The sequence below is a fragment of the Oryza glaberrima genome, chromosome 9 (assembly GCF_000147395.1).
Source record: "Oryza glaberrima chromosome 9, OglaRS2, whole genome shotgun sequence".
NCBI lineage: Eukaryota > Viridiplantae > Streptophyta > Magnoliopsida > Poales > Poaceae > Oryza > Oryza glaberrima.
Genome location: NC_068334.1, coordinates 4,388,174 through 4,408,223, shown reverse-complemented (window position 1 = coordinate 4,408,223; position 20,050 = coordinate 4,388,174). Strand labels below are relative to the sequence as shown.

At 38.9% G+C, this 20,050-nt stretch overlaps 3 protein-coding genes across 3 annotated transcripts in view; 2 read left to right on the top strand and 1 right to left on the bottom strand.

The window, feature by feature from the left end:
• LOC127783570 (probable LRR receptor-like serine/threonine-protein kinase At1g51880) overlaps positions 1 to 2,374 on the top strand; it is a 7,267-nt gene extending 4,893 nt beyond the window's left edge. Inside the window, exons 5-12 of the mRNA XM_052310758.1 lie at positions 1 to 47; positions 128 to 208; positions 307 to 458; positions 570 to 835; positions 1,097 to 1,223; positions 1,308 to 1,376; positions 1,466 to 1,658; positions 1,765 to 2,374. The exon at positions 1 to 47 is cut by the window's left edge and continues 25 nt beyond it. Coding sequence (XP_052166718.1) covers positions 1 to 47; positions 128 to 208; positions 307 to 458; positions 570 to 835; positions 1,097 to 1,223; positions 1,308 to 1,376; positions 1,466 to 1,658; positions 1,765 to 2,206 — 1,377 coding nt within the window. The 3' untranslated portion in view covers positions 2,207 to 2,374. The remainder of the gene's footprint in view (positions 48 to 127; positions 209 to 306; positions 459 to 569; positions 836 to 1,096; positions 1,224 to 1,307; positions 1,377 to 1,465; positions 1,659 to 1,764) is intronic.
• A 1,813-nt stretch (positions 2,375 to 4,187) lies between these two features.
• LOC127784681 (probable LRR receptor-like protein kinase At1g51890) lies at positions 4,188 to 13,962 on the top strand. Its single transcript, XM_052312026.1, has 13 exons — positions 4,188 to 4,501; positions 4,933 to 5,274; positions 6,628 to 7,127; positions 10,058 to 10,196; positions 11,548 to 11,619; positions 11,707 to 11,778; positions 11,866 to 11,946; positions 12,053 to 12,204; positions 12,313 to 12,578; positions 12,849 to 12,975; positions 13,064 to 13,132; positions 13,222 to 13,414; positions 13,521 to 13,962. Exons 1-13 carry the CDS (start codon positions 4,206 to 4,208, stop codon positions 13,960 to 13,962), a joined length of 2,751 nt encoding a protein of 916 aa, XP_052167986.1. The 5' UTR covers positions 4,188 to 4,205.
• Positions 13,963 to 14,666: 704 nt separating this feature from the next.
• On the bottom strand, positions 14,667 to 19,724 carry LOC127783572 (cinnamoyl-CoA reductase 1-like). The gene is made up of 5 exons (XM_052310759.1): positions 19,510 to 19,724; positions 19,103 to 19,257; positions 18,188 to 18,370; positions 15,292 to 15,644; positions 14,667 to 15,144 (listed from the first exon to the last, which is right to left on the bottom strand). Exons 1-5 carry the CDS (start codon positions 19,631 to 19,633, stop codon positions 14,973 to 14,975), a joined length of 987 nt encoding a protein of 328 aa, XP_052166719.1. The 5' UTR covers positions 19,634 to 19,724; the 3' UTR covers positions 14,667 to 14,972.
• Between the last annotated feature and the right edge of the window lie 326 nt (positions 19,725 to 20,050).

Below are 20,050 nucleotides of genomic sequence, written 5' to 3'. Positions count from 1 at the left end.
GGATCAATTCCTGAGGCCCTGTCACTATTATCCTCACTGACAGTTCTGTGAGTGTTGCAACTTTTCTTTATTTTTAGGCTTCGTTGTGTAGTTTTTTTTTCACACAAATAGTATGTGGTTCTTCTAGAGATTTGTCGGGAAACCAGCTCAATGGATCAATTCCCTCTGAATTACTCAAAAGAGCCCAAGATAAGTCCCTCCAACTAAGGTATCTCCATCTTCTTTCCCCTCCTTTGATTGCAATTTAGGATCAACATTACACCTCAAAATTTGATTGGAAGCATCATTTTATCATCTTTCTGCTAGATATGAAAATAATCCAGGCCTTTGCATCAATGGAACTTGCCCGTCTCCAGAAGGGGATCCCAAACTAGCTATCTACATCTCTGTCCCGGTAGTTGCAGTCACAGTGATACTAGTGTTTGTTTTGTTTTGCTTGCTAAGACGAAAAAAGAAAGGTAATTATTAAGCCTTGGCATAAACAGGTTCATTTTATGGTCCTAAATTCTAGATCTTACCTATCTCTGAGCTCAACTAATTCTAGTTTTTTTTTCATTTATAAATTGAAGGTTCAGCGAACAATACTGTCAATCCACATAATGAGCTAATAACCCATTCCTACGGAAGCGACAGCCATGGACATGGTTCGATGCAGCTCGAAAACCGTCGGTTCACATATAAGGATCTGCAGAAGATAACAAATAACTTTGAGCAAGTGCTTGGAAAAGGAGGGTTTGGTTATGTCTACTATGGTATCTTGGAGGAGGGCAGTCAAGTGGCTGTCAAATTGCGGTCTCAATCGTCGAATCAAGGTGTAAAGGAGTTCCTTGGAGAGGTAGAATTTGTTCAATAACTTTGTCTTTGTATCTTGATTGAAATTCCCCACTGTTTGATGAGTGATGCATTACTCAACGTCATGGTTAAGGATTGCAATAATGTCATGAGATGTTTTCATGTGATCAAATGGCTTTAAGTTCAGTAAAAATACTCGATTCATTTTTTCTGTTTACAAGATTTTGCCTGATCTGACTATGTTAGCTCCTTCCAACATTTATTTTGGCAAGGTAAAAAACATTGTTCGTACTTGCTTATTCAGGCTCAGATTTTGACCCGGATTCATCACAAAAATCTTGTCTCCATGATTGGTTACTGCATGGACGGGGATTATATGGCACTTGTTTACGAGTACATGTCTGAAGGAACTCTTGAAGAGCATATTGCAGGTATGAAGTAGCAATCTTATTCTTCTATGATCATTATTTGTACAGTTGATCCATAATATTCATAATTTTGCATACTACATGTAGGAAGAGATCACAACAAGAGAAACTTAACTTGGATTGAGAGACTTCGAATTGCACTTGAATCTGCACAAGGTAAGCACCCCAAATATATGTGGAGACCATTGCTACTTGTATAGCTTTCAATTGTGATATAGAACATCAACTGTACCCATCATGTGTAGGGCTAGAGTACCTGCACAAAGGATGCAGCCCTCCCCTCATTCACAGAGATGTGAAAGCAACCAACATCTTACTTAATTTGAAATTGGAGGCTAAGATTGCTGATTTTGGCTTGTCCAAGGCTTTCAACCGTGACAGTGACACACATGTATCAGCAAGTATACTTGCTGGAACACCTGGATATATTGATCCTGAGTATGCCATACATATCCAACGTTCTTCTTTGTCTATTCGAAGTCTTACCACCAAATCTAAATTCTAGAATATCCACTAACCACATTAGTTTCCTAATTTGTTGCAGGTATCACGCAACAATGATGCCAACAGCCAAAAGTGATGTATACGGCTTTGGTGTGGTGCTTTTAGAGCTAGTCACAGGGAAGAATCCCATCCTACGTACACCGGAGCCAATAAGCCTTATCCATTGGGTGCAACAACGCCTGCAATGTGGAAACATCGAGGGTGTGGTGGACACACGCATGCATGGTGTCTATGATATCAATAGTGTCTGGAAGGTTGCAGAGATAGCACTAAAGTGCACCGCACAGGCATCAACACAACGGCCTACGATGACTGACGTTGTGGTACAACTGCAAGAATGCCTAGACCTCGAGTATGGTCATGCAAGTAGTGTTCCTGAGTTATCAATTGACCATGTCAGCAAAACTAGAACCATATTAGAAATGGATCACCTAGAGAGGGTTCCATTGCCGACCATGTCTAACGGTCCATCAGCACGATAAAAGAGTTACAGCGAATGTATGGAAGTGAAAACTTTTGAGTTTCCATCAAATTTATACATACAACAATGCATTTCCGACAAATATTAATTGTGGTGTTAAAAGGGATTTGTACAATTTAAAATGTGGATTACCATAGAAAAATTGTACATGAAGATAAGTGATGTGAAGTATTGTCATGATGAACAATTGAACTGTGATGATGATTATTGTGGTTGTTGCAAAGTGATGTTTGTATTAGCGAAGTGTCAGGGCTCCGTGGTGTAACCGGAGTTGGAGTTGTGCTCTAGGTCAGACCGGAATGGTGGTGTCGGTTAGATGTGTTGGTGCATAGTGGTTGCATTGGCCGACCTTGGTAGGTCTGACTGATATGACGAGCAGTTGAATGAAAGTGTTTTATATTTTTGATGATCGGTATGCATAAGAGTCGTACTGGCATGAGGAGTCGATTTCATTGTGAAAGCTATATGGCTCGAGGAGGAAGAGGGCTATATGCATAAGCTATCTCAGTCGAATGATTTAAGTTGCCGCTTGTGAATATATATTTTCACAGCGACACCTTAAATTGTCCACCTGGTCTGGTGAGATGTATCTTCGCAGGAGAATGGCCATCTCGCCTCCCGTCCCCCCATATTGCATGCGCATGTGGATGTTTCGTGCCAAAAAATCATACTTGCCTGCTTAGTGAACAACATATGTTTTGCGAAAATCGTTTTCCTAGCAGTGAAATAAACTGAATAGAATAGACCCCAGAAATGTATAGTTTTCTCCGGCATGTAATGTTTTTCAATAATAGTATCTTTAGAATTCGCATATTCAAGACTCGAAGTCAAACAAGCCTTCACAATCACCAAGTTGAATTCGGCGGCGCGCGCTGGCTTCGTATGTTCACCTTGACTTTAATGCACGTAACACAAGTGATCGATCTTGTCAGGTTTCTTATGTATGTTTACTATGTCGTTGACTTTGTGACAATTTTCAGCGTGCTACGCTGTAACGAAGTGTTTACATACATAGCGTGCTGACGTGGTTAGCCAACGATCGATGGGCTTGCTTACCTGGTCAGTTAGTGATCTAATTGATTAGTTAATTAGCATCATCTGTCCTCCACTAACCAAACAGCTTCATGTCTTGAAAAAAAAAAACTAAGCAGCTTCAAGCTACCGGCAACTAGATTATGCTAGACGTGGACCCACTATCACCTTCCTGAATTACAAATTTTACTACTTTATTGAAAAATAAGCTCAACCTAATGGCGTATGGTAGAACAATGAGTTAATTGCACTTTGGTCCACCTTTTGTTACCAAAGTTTCACTTTGACTTATCCTCTAACTCATATTTTCACTTTGGACTAGGTAAGATTACCTTTGGTGCACTTTGGACCACTTCAAGTCATTTTCTGTAGCTGCATATACTCTATAATGTTGTAAAGAATTGCCTGTGTAAGTTGAAAAAGATTACTGGTTTATAGATTGCTAATGTGTCTAAAGTTGAAAAAGTCATTTATGTATACCTAAAAAGTTTATGGGGTGGTCCAAATTAAGTGAAAGAAAGGTAAAGTAACGTAGCCTAAAGTGAAAAAATTCCAAAGTAAAACTTTGGTAATGAAAGGTGGCCCTAAACATAATTTACTAAAAAAAAATCAATTGATAAAGTCGCCAGTATATTATAGAAAAAGAGAAAAAATTCAGTGATAAATTGTTGAACTATAACAAACTCGATGATATATAATAGATTCTCTCTTAAATATCAAGAGTAGGAGTATCGTAGTTGTTTTCTAAGACCACCACTCCAACCTCTCATCTTTAAGTGCAAACGTCATTAACTAGAGCTTTGACTCGTTAAAAGCCTAGCTGAGCATCAAAACCGGGAAGAAGCATATGCAATTTGAATCTGTCTTAGACAGGCTAGCTAAAAAAAATGCAAGTATATAATGTACGATTTCACTTCGTCAGCTGGCAGATAGCAAGCTAGCTACAACTTTCGACGGTGGTCGAGAAGATGGCCGCAAGGTCATGTTTACATCTTCTCATCATCCTCGCCGCCGGCGTGTTACAGGCAGCTCGCGCGCAGCCCGACAGCAACGGTTTCATAAGCATAGACTGCGGCCTGTCAGGGACGGCCAGCTACGTGGACAACGCCACCAAGCTGTCCTACTCGCCGGACGCCGCCTTCACCGACGCCGGCACCAACAACAACATATCGGTGGAGTACTTCTCGCCGGCGAACTCCAGGATCTTCGACAACGTTCGAAGCTTCCCCTCCGGTGCCGCGCCGCGGAGCTGCTACACGCTCAGGTCTAGTGGCGTTCCCGAACACTTGATACCATATTTAATTATTTTTATCTGTTTATTAGTCGTATTAACCGTTATATTACTTAAAAATTAGACTACAAGTACGTTGAGAATCCCAGTATTTTTCTTGGGAATGGCTAGAAAACTTCCGCAAGTTTTTTTACTTCCAAAACAAGATTTATAACCATTGGATCGTCTTAAAATTTATATATGAAGTGAAAAAAAATGGGTAAAATTTCGATGCTAACCAACCAAATTCAACACAAGTTTTATATAAGTTATATCATAATTACCGTATAGTTACAATGTAATTACAGTGTAGTTATAATATAATTATGATACTGTTACATCTGAAAATTTTTCATTTGAAAAACTTGTGACAGATTTTTAGATACTCTGTTTTTATTTTTCTGTTTCACATCGCTACTGTTCAGTTCACTGGTGGCGGGGCTCAAGTACCTGGTCCGTGCCAACTTCATGTATGGCAACTACGACGGCCTCCGAAGGCCGCCGGTGTTCGATCTCTACGCCGGCGTCAACTTCTGGAGGACGGTGAACATCACGGATGCGGCAGCCTCGATCACGGCGGAGGCCATCATCGTTGTGCCGGAGGACTCGATGCAGGTCTGTCTCCTCAACACTGGCGCCGGGACGCCCTTCATCTCCGGCCTTGACCTGAGGCCGCTGAAGAATTCTCTCTACCCGCAAGCGAATGCGACGCAAGGCCTGGTCATGGTCGACAGGGTAAACTATGGCCCCACTGATACGTTCATCAGGTGAGCTGGTGAGGATAAGATTTTTGCTTTTGAATTCAGACTTCAGGGTATCTTTTACGGTGCTTTGTGAGGTACCGGAAGGTAGCAGTTATCATGATCTTATCCTTCGACCTCAAATTACAACTTCCTCAGTTCTCTATCCTTGAACCTCAAATTATAACTTCCTCGTTTCTCTTCAGAATGTTTCCCATACTACTTTTAAGCTAACTGGTGCTTTTTTTTTTGAAAATTCTCCATATACATACTAAAGAAATGTTTTTTTTCCGTACAAGGACCCCTATATGTTTCAAGCGGATCGTAACATGTCACGTCTGTAAAAATCGACCTCTATTTTCGCATACGGCTACTTAAGAGTTCCGCATGCAAAAATCAATTTTGGCAGGCGGAACACTTAAGATACACGCATGAAAAAATAAATTTTCACATGCGGGCTACATGAAGAGCACGTGGGCCCCACACTTTTTTCCTACACCATTTTTTCCTGCTCTCCCACCACAGCCATATCCTCTGTCCACTCTCACACTCTTCTCTCCCCCTTATCACCACTCCTCCCCTCCCTTTCTCTAACTTCAGCGGTGTATCCAGCACCGCTGACCGTGGGGAGGATTCAAGGTAGCGACTATGGGGAGGCTTCAAGGCAGCACGACGGATCCGAAACCCCCAACCTCGGTAGCAGAGGATCTAGCGCCGGTGATAGTTGGGAGGATTCAAACAGCGATTGTGGAGAGGCTTCAAGGCAGCGCGGCAGATCCGGCGCCCCCCAACCTCGGCAGCGGTGGATACAACAGCAGCGGCAGGAGGAACCCGCGCTGGAGGCTAGGGGCAATAGCGGCAGTGGCAGGGCCATCCCTCATGCAGATCCAGTGGCTACGGCGGGAGGAGCCCGGCGACATACTTTTATTTTCTTATTCTTTTCAGATTTTTGATTTTGCATGCGGATGACATAATTATCCGCACACAAAAATTGGATTTTCTCGTGCGGGTGCTCGACCCGCATAAAAAATAGCGATTTTTGCAAACACTTTTGGGTAGCGCGGCTCAACGGTACGCAAAAATAGGTTTTGACCATTTGGAAAAAAATATTTTTTTAAGTAGTGATTGAAGGTCCTTAAAAAATCAAATAAATCAATTTCTTAATACTCGATTAGTTACAAGCTAATAACCTATCTTATTTCGCGTGCCACAAAAATTAACCAATAACCTCGTCAATCGAACGCAGCCTTTGTGTGTACTTAATATATGTATACTCCTTCCATCTAAAAGGACATTATTCAGTATTCACCTAAACTAGAAGTCTTTTGGGACAATATGACAAGACATGCTAATTCCTCGTTTAAAAATGGTCAAGCACAGGTACCCAGATGATCCGCGCGACAGAGGATGGCGGCCTTTGATCGACACGACGAGATACGTGGAGGTATCGACAACGAAGACAGTGCAGAACGTGGCAAAGGACTTGTTCGAGGTGCCGTCGGCGGTGATGCAGACGGCGATCACGCCGCGCAACGCCTCCGATAGCATCGAAGTCTACTGGACCGCCGATCCGAGCGCCGCCTCCGCCGGCGACCCTCCGCCAGGGTACATCGCCATTATGCACTTCTCCGAGCTGCAGCTTGTCCAGGGAAACGCCGTTCGCGCGTTCAATATCAGCCTGAATGATGAGTGGCTGGACCGCATGATGCCGGACTACCTCTACGCCGATGCCGACTACAACACCGTGCCCTTCCGGGGCTCAAACCGGTACAACCTCACGTTCCGTGCCACCGCCAACTCGACGATGCCACCCATCATCAACGCCCTGGAGATTTTCTCGGTCATCCCTACCACCAACGTGCCCACATACGCCAAAGATGGTACGTATATTTACAAGTATCAACATGGTTATGATCAGTAAATGAGATTTTCTCTCACAAGTAAGTTGTAACTGTGTAATACCGTGCATCTCTCTCGGCTCTTGTTTGTTGACATAAGAAAAAGTCGAAATACTCCCTAAACTTTAGATGGAAATTCATTTGGCACCTTAAACTTTAAAGCCAAACATACAACCCACCAAACTCTGCAATACCGTTTATGTTATCCTCTAAGGTGGTTTTGGATGGTGGTTTCATGTATTTGGGTTCTTAAACAAGAGGCTTTAAATAACTAATATAATATATTTACATTTATCAATTGTAAGCTATCAATTTATTCTATTGTTACATTGATACTTTTCTGCAAGTGAGTGTTTTAACATATATGTCTAATGCGTATCAATGTGATTTTATCAATGTGGAACTTCCTAAAATTTATAACTCAGTTTTGCAGCAATTTTCGGAACGTCTGATATTTTTTCGGAATTTCCGAAAAGCACAGAGTAAAACGACCATAACTTTTTGCTCGGGAGTCCGTTTTTGATGATCTTAGACTCTATGGAAAGTTCACTTAGAGGACTACCCAACTCAATAAAAAAAAGTCTAAAACCACTCAAAGGATAGATTAAAGCTTGGGTTTCTCTCAAGGTAGCACTATGAAAGGTCACTTTGAGCATGGAGACATAAACAAACGCATTGACGTTGCATCCTCTTAATAGTACCGCATCCCTATACTCAAATATAAATAGGAAGAGAATTATACCAATAGGAATGTCTTCTTTCTATTTCCTTCCTTTGTCTTAAGGGGATGGCAACGCCAAAACCGTTTCACTGTATATTCTTCAAATGATTGATGTGGTTACTTGTAGCTTCAAATGGTCTCGCATGGTCCATCATGACAAAGCCGTCACTCGCCCTTCACCACCGGATTTGGTTCTTCAGCGCCAAGCCCTTTGCTTGCCCTTCACCGCTGCATGGTCTATCGCGACAGAGCATCGCTTGCCCTTCAGTGTCTTGCCATAGTAGCCACTTCGTATCCCACCTCTTCAATATCTCCACTTTGTTATTCTTCGTATTTTAGGTGTAATCATATCACTTGAGCGTCAACACATTTTCAACCCTTGGAACCTATTTTTCTCATTCAACTCAGTGAAATTATTAGTCTCAATGATCTGGTTGTCAAACTCCACATGTTGACCAACCGATCGCATATATAAAAGGATATAAATAAATGATGAGTATTAATCAACACAACAAGTGTCATATACTCAAACATATGCTCAAATGTAAAGATTCCAATTAAATAAAAGTGAATAACTTGGATCAATTACATGCATAACTAAAGTATAGGATTTGCTCCCCCTAAATGTATGCATACAAAATGTTTGTGTGAATCAAGAGTATGTATAAAAGGAATGAAACATTAGGAGCTTATCCTATACAAGAATAGAAGGCATTTATCAAATATAGACATTAAAATTAATGTATATCTTCATGATCTTCAGGTTCTCAATATAAAGAAACTAAACAAGATAAAAGACTCAAACAAAACATTAGTCTCATATGCTTATGTAAACACATGAAAATATTATATATGAATATATCAATATGTGCACGGAGAGAAAGAGTGATACATATAGCTTGATCTCCATGCATGTGAACATTTCTGTCTCAACTCATATGAAGTCCGGAAATCATCTCTCACATATTCCACTTTCATATCAATATGAGACTAGTAGACTACCTCTCACATATTCCACTTTCATATCAATATGAGATTAGTAGACAAAGAAATGCTTATGAAAATATTAGTCTCATGTAATTGGATTTATCATTAATCATCAAAACCAAATTAATAGCATTTGAACTTTCACTTACATATACACATCCCTCTAATGGATCAAGAATTGATGGTTTGGTTTTTAGAAATGAACACTTGGCATATAAGTAGAAGTTACAAATATGATATGTAGGAATTATTCAGGTTATGAAAATAAGTAAGGGATGAATTAAAAGAACCATTGAAATATTAGAGATTTATGAAACTCTGTATCAAATTTGAAAATTACTTTTTGAATGAATATTCAATTTAAAAATTGTGGATTTTTCCATAATTATATATTCACTTTCGGTCCCTATTTCATCCATGCTCAAATTTGTTTATTTTATTTAAAATTTTGCATTTCAAGTTCAATGGAAAATTTCAAAATACCAGTTAACGTGTATTTGAGGCACACCAATATTTCTTATAATTCAAAATTCTTATTTAGTGAGGATGGTTATAGCATCGTGGCAATAACTAGGGCAATGTGATCATTTTAGGAAAAAATCTGATGTTCTAGCAACAGTCAACTAACAAAATGAGCATGTGAGGGGGCCAATATAGAAACTCAGTGGTATGAAATACATGCAAAATTCTGGTAAGGGATATGGTGAAAATTCAGGGTCATCCAAGAAATTTATTTTTTATACCTTGCTAGTTTCGAAGTACAATATCACAATTTAAAGCTTATGTATTGTTCAGTTAATCCCTACTAAGAGGAATGAATTGGAGGGAATTTAATTATTCCTTACCTTTTGTGACGTGGAATTATTCCCCCTCAATCCGCTTCTATCCCCTCATAACTGAACAGGGCATAGTTCAGGAGGATTGATTTCACGCCTTGATATAGTGTGAAATTATTCCCCTCCAAATGCCCTGAGCAAGGTCTTAAGCATGTAATATCTCCCTCAAGGGCAACAAAAATAGGAACCTGTTATGTGTGGCATCTCTCTAATTACCTCATTGCTAATTAAGAAGGGGTCGAAGAGGTAGCATTTTAACAGTTTAGCATATTACCTTGCAGTGTGGTCCTAAAAGGCGTGTGGTACACATCAATACGTTATCTACTTACATCTTGCTCAAAACTTAACAAGCTGCACCATGTAAACAGTATCTGGTATCACGGCGATCAAGAAGCAGTATGAGGTGAAGCAGAGCTGGATGGGTGACCCATGTGTTCCAAAGACACTAGCATGGGACTGGTTGACCTGTAGCTACGCTATTTCTAGCTCTCCAACAATCACAGGCGTGTAAGTACATGTTAGAAGACTTGTTACATTTGTGGAAAATTAATTCCTTGTAGTATTGCCCTAATATTTCATTTAATTTTTTTATGTTCTTGATTTTTATTTAATTTCCTAAAACATCCCTGTGACATTTTCCGATTAACATATTTTTGCCGACCGACCACCTAACCCTAGTAGTTTAAACTTGCCAACCGACATTGTTTTTACCAACTAACATATTTTTGCTGAGCGACAACAATTCCTGACCGACGATATGACACAACCATTAGTATTGCTGACTCACACTCAGTCTAAGATTACAATTCGAGATTCTATCCGGCATTTTGTTAGGTTGATCTAAGGACACTACCAATTTTTGGTAGGGTAGAGTTTATATAATATATGTTTGGTTTGCTACCAATATGCTTTTTATAGTGAAGAAAGTTATAGAGTGCTACCAAATTAGGTATGGGCATTGCCAATGCTTTAGCTCTAATCCAAACCAATCAAACTAATATTTAAATTGCCAAACAATTGGTAGGGCACATTTTGGCATCAATCCAAAATGGCCCTAAAAAGTTCTATTTTGCCTATTATTGAGAGAAAAATGACTTTCAGCTATTTTGACTGACCACTTCTACATAAATCATTATTGATGCTAATTTAAATATCTGTTGTGTCAGTCAATGGGCTTGCTTGGTTTAATGCCAATTTTTGCCCTCCCAAAACTTTGATAACTTCAATAGTGGCAAATGCATATTTGGTTGGTGTCAAATTTTTCCTATAATAGTTCAACTTTAGTACTATAAAATTTGGAAGTGACAAAACTTGCCAAGGTTTTGGCACTACCAATAGTTTGACAGGGAAAAAATTGGCTTCAAACCTAACAAGCCCTACACTATCCCTTGATTGCTTCATATCAAATTTAGTTTAACTTCGGTAAAAGAATTAAATTTGTTTCTAGAGTTCATGAAAACATTATGGAAAATCTTAAAAGTTCTAATATTGTAATTTCCGTTTCTTCTTTTTTGTGTGCATTTGGAAATCGACAGGAGGTTTTCCCATGGTGCCCTGGGGGTAATGATTTAGGGGGCAATAGGGGCATCAAAGGCGATATGTTTAACAAACCTCAATTTACAATCCTTAGATCAGACATGAACGAATTTTGAAAATTATCACTGTCATGATAAAGTGGAGAAAATTATGTGGTTTGATAATACTTTTCATTTTGGACAAGAACTTTTAAAGTTTAACATCAGCCTTTTCCAAAAGAACAAGCATTATCCATATGAAGGGACTAGTTTTTCTAGAGTACTCTAGAATCAAGGTAACTAGTGAAAGTATAACTGACATGCATACACCGAGAAATTTACAGAAACCTTTCATTCAATGGTCTGCATGGTGATATATCGTCTTCCTTCAGCAATCTCAATGCTCTCCAATACTTGTACGTACAGTGTTCTCTGTCTTTTCCAATCAGGCATTTCTATTTTTGAAACAAAAAATGGAATAATTGTATATAAGTATATTGCAGGAATCTCTCTTACAACTTATTGACCGGCTCAATTCCTAAGGCCCTGTCACAATTATCCTCACTGAAAGTGCTGTATGTCTTTCATGTTTTGTTTTAATTATTTATTACCCCCATACATCATCCTTTTTCTCACACCAATAGCATGTGGTTCCTTTCTAGAGATTTAACAGGTAACCAGCTCAGTGGATCAATTCCCTCTGAACTACTCAAAAGAGTGCATAATAAGTTACTCGATCTAAGGTCCTCCCCTTATCCCTTTCCTTTCTGTTGATTGTAACGTTAGTTCAAAATTATATTATACATCAAAATTTTATTAAAAACAACTATTTTATCATGTTTCTGTTAGATATGAAAATAATCCAGACCTTTGCATCGATGACACTTGTCCCTCTCCAAATGGGAAGCCCAAACTAGCTATCTACATCTCTGTCCCTATAGTTGCAGTCACGATGATACTAGTGTTAGTTTTATTTTGCTTGCTAAGACGAAAAACCAAAGGTAAGCCTTGGCATAAATAGGTTAACTGTATGGGTCTCAATTCTAGATCTTACCTATCCCTGACCTCAACTAATGCTAGTTCTTTTATTTTTAACTTATAAATTGAAGGCTCAGCGAACAATATTGTCAATCCACATAGTGAGCCAACAAGCCATTCCCATGGAAGTGACAGCTATGGACATGGTTCGATTCAGCTTGAAAACCGTCGATTCACATATAAGGATCTGCAGATGATAACAAACAACTTTGAGCAAGTGCTTGGCAAAGGAGGGTTTGGGTATGTCTACTATGGTATTTTGGAGGAGGGCACTCAAGTGGCTGTCAAATTGCGGTCTCAATCGTCGAATCAAGGTGTAAAAGAGTTCCTTAGAGAGGTAGAATTTGTTCAATTATGTTTGTCTCTTGTATCTTGTTTGAAATGAACTTGGGCCAAGAAATCCCTCATTGAAATTTGATGACTGATGCATGAGTAAGAATCTTGAAAATAAATCGGCATAAATGTCTTTCTGTCTCCTCCTCCTCGGCCTCCCTTCCCTCCCACTCAAAATTTAATATTTTTTGTTAGCCTGATCTGGTTATGTCAGGTCCTCCCAACATTTTTTGGGACAAGGAAAAAAAATCATTGTTCATTATTGCTTATTCAGGCTCAGATTTTGACCCGGATACATCATAAGAATCTTGTCTCGATGATTGGTTACTGCAAGGATGGAGAGTACATGGCACTTGTTTATGAGTACATGTCTGAAGGAACCCTGGAAGAACATATTGCAGGTATCGAATAACAATCTTATTCTTCCATATGATAATTAATTTGAGCAGTTGGTCCATAAAATTCATTATGTTGAAATACTACATGCAGGAAGAGATCGCAACAAGAGGAACTTAACCTGGACAGAGAGACTCCGAATTGCACTTGAATCTGCACAAGGTAAGCACCCCAATATATGTGGAGACCATTTTCTGTTTCTATAGTTCTCAAATGTGATCTAGAATATATGTTGTTCCCATCATCTGCAGGGCTAGAGTACCTGCACAAAGGGTGCAGCCCACCCCTCATTCACAGGGATGTCAAGGCAACCAACATCTTACTTAACATGAAACTGGAGGCTAAGATCGCTGATTTTGGCTTGTCTAAGGCATTCAACCATGATAGTGACACACATGTATCAACAAGTATACTTGTTGGAACACCTGGATACATTGATCCTGAGTATGTCATATCCAAATTCTTCTTCATCTATTATATTCAAAGTCTTACCACCAAAGCTAGACTCCATAATATCCACTAACCACATTAATTTGCCTTTTTTTTGTAGGTATCACGCAACAATGATGCCAACAACCAAAAGTGATGTATACGGGTTTGGTATGGTGCTTTTAGAGCTAGTCACAGGGAAGTCACCCATCCTCCGTACCCCGGAGCCAATCAGTCTTATCCATTGGGCGCAACAACGCTTGCAATGTGGAAACATTGATGCTGTGGTGGATGCATGCATGCATGGTGTCTATGATGTCAACAGTGTCTGGAAGGTTACAGAGATAGCACTAAAGTGCACCGCACAGGCTTCGGCACATCGGCCTATGATGACTGATGTTGTGGCAAAACTGCAAGAATGCCTAGACCTCGAGCATGGTCACGCTGGCAGTGTTGCCGAGCTCTCAATCGACCATGTCAGCAAAACTAACACCATATTTGAAATGGGTCACCTAGAGAAGATTCCACTACCAACCATGTCTAGCAGTCCATCGACACGATAAAAGAGTTATAGCACATGTATGGATGTGAAAACTTTTTGAGTTGCCATAAAGTTTATACATACAATAGTGCATTTCCAACAAATATTATTTGTGGTGTTAAAGGGGATCTGTACAATTTAAAATGTGGATTACCCTAGAAAACTTGTACATGAAGATAAGTGATGTGAAACTATTGTCATCATGAACAATTGGTTGTGATGATGATTCTTGTGGTTGTTGTAAAATGATGTTTATAGTAGCAAAGTGTTAGGGCATTGGCGATCTAACTAGAGTTGTGCTCTAGGTCAGTTTGGAAAGGTGAGGTTGGTTAGACAGGTTGGTGGATGGTGCTTGGACTGGCCAACCTTTGTTGGTCCAACTGGTATGTGGAGTAGTTGAATCAAGGAGTTTTATGTTTTTATGATTGGTATGCAAAGCTGTCTTACCAGTATGAGGCTCATATACTTGCAGAATAGGTCTGGTTAGACTGTCTATCACATGGTCAAACCAGTAAACTACAAAGGAGGAGTCGATTTCGGTGTGGTTTGTATTTTATGTTTAATTCATGGTGCTTATGACTTCCAATAATTTTATATGCATTAGATATGTCATGTTTATGCTAATTTGACTTAGGTTAGGAAAGAAGTACTTATGCTTGGGCAAGTTTGCTTTGTTTATCTATACAAAAAGATAGTGGCACAGAAATAACTTGGAACCTCCCTAGACTCTATCAAAATGGAGAATGCCATGTTTTCATGCTACGAAGGCAAACCATGTGGAGTGAAGATCTCTGAGGAGCGGTTCTAACCTGAAACCATCATGTTCGTGCGACACCCTGAAGTGAGCCAAGCAGGCTGAAGCAGCTAGTTACAAATCAACCACCGGCACATGTGCCATTTATTATTGGAATTATTAAATATATTAAATTCGTGTCCCATACGTGTTGGACTGATAGTATTCCATTTAGACTCAACCAACCCAATTAAAAAGTACAACAAGGTTGCAACTAAACTAATGGAATTTCTTATATTCTAAAGGGAAGCACGAGGTACAACAGTAGTAGGTAGGTCCCCCTTCTCCTGTAAACTTAAGATCATATTGTAGAGGCTTTCTTTTATGGGAGTGAACTTGAGGCCCAGGTCTCTCAGCCTTTTGTTCGAGAACTTGTAAGGTTTGATCAACGGTCTACTCTTATTATCACACCTAGCAATAACAAAAAATATATAAAATTAGTAAATTGCAAATTATTTTCTATCAACTTTAACAAAATCCGAGCTATATTGCTATGAAATGTGATTGATTTCTTCAAGAAATATTCAAAATCTTTAGAAAATACTGAAGTTTGATTACTTGGTGGGGATTGGATACTGTGGGAAGAGTTCTCTAAGCAACCGAAGAAGCTCCGACCGGTGAAGCACGGCACTAACACATAGATAACGTCCATTCGCTTCTGGGTTCTCATACACCAGTGCGTGTGCACGCGCTACATCCCGCACATCAACATATGCCGCAACAGCATTTGGAAAATCTTTCTTGGTTCCATTCAGGTAATGGATGAAATGGTGGGAGCTCAGGTTTGTTGTTGGTTGCAACATCTGACCTGTTGTCACTGGAGGAACAACGACTAGCAGGTGTATCCCTCTCTTTGATGCTTGCTCTACTGCTGTGATCTCTGCCACCATTTTGCCGTAAGAGTACCAGTCCTGTGAAAATTATTTGTTATGAAGCTAAAGGAAATATTAATCGATTCAATTTGGTGTGACAGCTATAAAAAATGGTCTACTTATTAATTATTTGGTTTTGACTTTTGAAGATGCCCTTTTTCACCGGCCATGATGCATAGAGGAGGGTTTGTGGTTTTACTTCTAAAGTTACATAAAAAATACATCACTTTAGGAAAAAAAAGAGAAAAATATGATTCTATAACATCAAATTTGTTACATGTTTACTTTTATACCACTAAAAGCTTGTGTTCACTTTAGTACCAATGAAAAAACACCCCATTTAGTATTTCTCGATTTATCTGGTGAATGATTTTTTCTAAAATATTGTTCAATTCATTGGATGTTTGATCTCATCTAGATTTGTGCACCTTTTTTTTTTGGCCCAAAACCTATTTGATACAGATTTGTCCATCAGTCAGCAAGATCTAGTATCAAAGTACTCTTGTTGGGGGTATAAATAAAGAGAATTTGTGGTCTTTTGGAGGCACCAAGATGGCCAAATTTTGTAGCCTAAATTTTGGTATCTACTTGTGTCTGAAGTACTAAAAAGTGCACTAGAAAGTGTAGTACTTTTGGCTATCATTTTGAGTGAATTTACATACAATTTACTCACAAATTAAATGAAATGCCCTCCAGTTCTTATCATTTAATTAATTAATTTAAGCTCTTGAGTAGAGACGGTTGATGCAATGCAACTTAATTGATATCCCCCACAGTTCCCTGTCATACCAGTGCACTCCACCCTCGCTACGCCTTTCTCATCTGTTTCCGCATATCTTTCCCTATCACAATGCCGAACTCGTGCCTCGCCTTACACACGCGCTAGTGAAACTGACAGTGCTGTCACTCAACATTTCAGGGATTACTAATTTGTTTATCTGAAAATGACATTGACATCGACTGCCAACCTAAACATGTACATGATTTCCAAGCTAATTAATTTTGACCTAATTAATGCACAATCACAAGACTCATTATCAGGACTCTATGTACGTTTGTGCCACCAACTACATGCCATAAACCTAAGAACTATACGGCCACGGTACAAGCCATCTATGGCAGATAAAAGAAAGAAATAGTGATCTCAACAAATCTAAATGTTTGAATGTTTGTTTTTGAGAATAACTACCTATAAATCCAATAGGCTGCTGTTCTATACTTGATTCTGGGGGGCCATTCTACAGAAAACAAGGGAATAATTATTTGGGGAGCTCAGCTCCTGAAGAAGGTGGCAAATGAAATCTTCAAGTCAATCTTCGGGTGGAGAGGAAGTAGCAGAAGACTGGAGGTATGATCATGATCTGCACACGGACACAATGAGCTACGAGGTGGCCAACTTGCTGTGATGAGAAGCTGGAATCTGATGCAAAATTACTGAGTCCTTTTGTTCTCTGATGTGATGGGGATGATGCTGATGCCCAACAAATAGCCATGGCGCGCTATCTTTTTTTCCCCCCAGTTTCTTTATGCATGCTGTGTTTCTTTAGTTTGCGTTAGCTGCTCTGATGTCAAAATGGTGGGATGGCACCATTATGATATCCGAGATAGAGCTAGGGGAAGTTAAACTCTGAATTGCTTATATTTCTCTACTAGAAATGTGGGGAGGTTGTGCCCTCCCTTCCTTAAAAAAGAAAAAGAAAGAAATAATCAGCCGCTAGTGCGGTTGCTGGCATGGAAACCCCAATGGTTGAGCTGCACATAAAGGAGGAACCAGGGATTGCAATTTCTGTTCGAAATTTCTGAAATTTCGGTAATTTTGGATCCCCCGGCAAGTGATTATCTCAGCTGAAATTTTCGGTTTTTCTCAATTCGTTGCGAATTTGGTCAAAATTTAGTTAAATTCTGTTATGTTAAATTTTCAAAAAAAAAAAAATCGGTCCGACGAGTGCCGGAAATACTGAAATTTCAGTAGAACCAAAATGACCGAAATTTTGGTCAAAATCAAATTTGAAAACCCTGGCCAGGATGTTAGCTAGACATGTACGTTTTTTTAAACGAAAAATGTGTGATACTAACAAGAACTTAAGTATCAATTATTAATAGAGAGGAAAATAGTGAGATAACTTATGGTGGAGAAGGACTCGAGGCTAGGCCAATGCATGGCTTGCTCTTGGTAGCTCTACCAACTGACGCTAAGAAAATATTTAGTATCAATTATTGATATTGAAGAAAATACTGAGATAACTTGTGATGAGATGGACTTAGAACCTAGCTAGGCCGATGGCTTGCTCTTGGTACCCCTCCCTACCAACTGAGCTGTTCTCGTTAGACAAGTATGGTGAGCCATGGACGAAGATTAGACGCGGCATGGGTGAGGAGGATGATGACATCGCAAAATGAGCGTTCAGTAAAAAAATAACTAAATGGTGGAGGTTTCTTGGTGGTATGAAATTGTAATGAAGAAAGAATTATTTGGTGGAACAAAACTATAACACTTCTAGGCATAGAGCATGCATTTACAACAAAATATTAATAGTTGTACAATAAACATATGTATGGCATTTTGCGTTTTCGAAATTTACCCCTTTTCGTTTGCAGAAGTCAAGGTTGCTCCAACAGCTCTCGTCCATAACTGTGTCGAGGCTTCTATTTGGGTCCATGTGTACAGCACCGTAGGAAGACGTGAAGACCACACGACGTGCACCCACGTCTGCTGCAGCGTTGATCACATTCTTGGTTCCCTCAACAGCAACAGGTACAAATTGCTGCATTTAGATGTCGATTCATTTATTAATTAGTTGGTTGACAAATTTCAATGCTAACAAAATTTATTAAACCGGTGGTTCAACAGAAAAATATGTATATGTACCATGTATTGTGTGTCATCTGTATTTGTGCAGTTTATATGCATTTAGGAGGTGGAGTTGCCTAAAGGAGAAGATAAAAATATAAACTTATCTCCAAGCATGTATTATAAAGAAACCCTATCAATACGAGCACTTTTACTGGTTCGTAGTTAGGATTAGATTTTTTTTAATGGAAGATATACGTTCTACTCCACTCTTTATATATTTACCATTCTAGGAAACAAGTATTCATCAAATCTTGAAATTTAAGCTTTCTATGTGATATATAATTTGAAATTTAAGCTTTCTATGCAAATGAATGCTTGTTTCAAGATATTTGGTTTTCAATATATTACGAAATTGAAGCTTAATATACACCGTTTGATTTTCAGCTTAATATATGCAAATGTTTTTTTTTTGCATATTTGCCATGAAAAAATGCTGTCATAGAGCATTTTTTTATATTTCATATGATTCCATAAATATTACTCCATCCATTTGAAAATATATGATTTTTTGCGTGTTTTTCAAAATATATGTAGACATCCCTCTATCTTAATTAGATATATCTTGGAAAACACACATAAATTCTTATATTTTGAAATGGAGTGAGTACAAAAAATGATGCTGAAAAGGAAATTGTACACTCACTGGATCATTGGATACTGGTGATGCAACATGAAAGACCCCATCACATCCATCAAATGCAACTAGGAGACTGTTGTAGTCCATGACATTAGCGTAGCACAGAGATAGCCTCTCTGCTGCTCCTTCAAGTGTTTGCAAATGGGGGTACTTCCGAGCAGCTTCATAACAACAAAATGCAAATTATCAGGCATATATAGATAGATAGTAGCAAGCAATTAATTAATTAACTTTCAAACCATCTATAATCAACTAGCATAACTTGGCAATGAGCTTGTTGAAATTAAAATTGTTTCAAACAATATATATTTAACACTGGTTGTACTTAGAGCATAAATGTAAGAATTAATTGTTTTTGTGATGATATAGCTACACAAAATATTGATAACATATTAACATTGGTAGAGTCTCACAGGGGTCTCTTGCTGTTCCTCTCACAACATAGCCACGGTGAAGGAGCTCCTTCACTACCCAAGAACCAACAAATCCTCCTGCTCCTGTAACACAAACTCTATGGCCAACTTCAGCCTTGGCCATCACTTGGGATAACTCAAAATATCAGCTAGCTAGATTGCTTGGTACTATGAATGCTACTATTGATCTGTCTGGCTTGCTCTGTGAAGCTATTGTGTGTGGCACATGACCCATTTATAGCTGTATGGTGTGTGAGCAGAGACAGACAAAGCTTTGTAGGAAATTAAGAAAAAAAAAAGGAAATTGGGAGAAACATAAAACTGGGGTCCTCCCCTGTTCAGATGATTTGCAGAATTTATACCAATTTTTTTATGGACACGTGTTGCTCGTTTCATTAAATTATAGTATCAGCACTAGATCCCTGGTTTTATGAGACTAGCTTGCGCGATTGTTACAACCTAACTACTACTGTATTATTTTTTTTTCTCCGGATGAATTATACATAATTGTCAACATGTAATGGAGTTTGAGAGAGACACT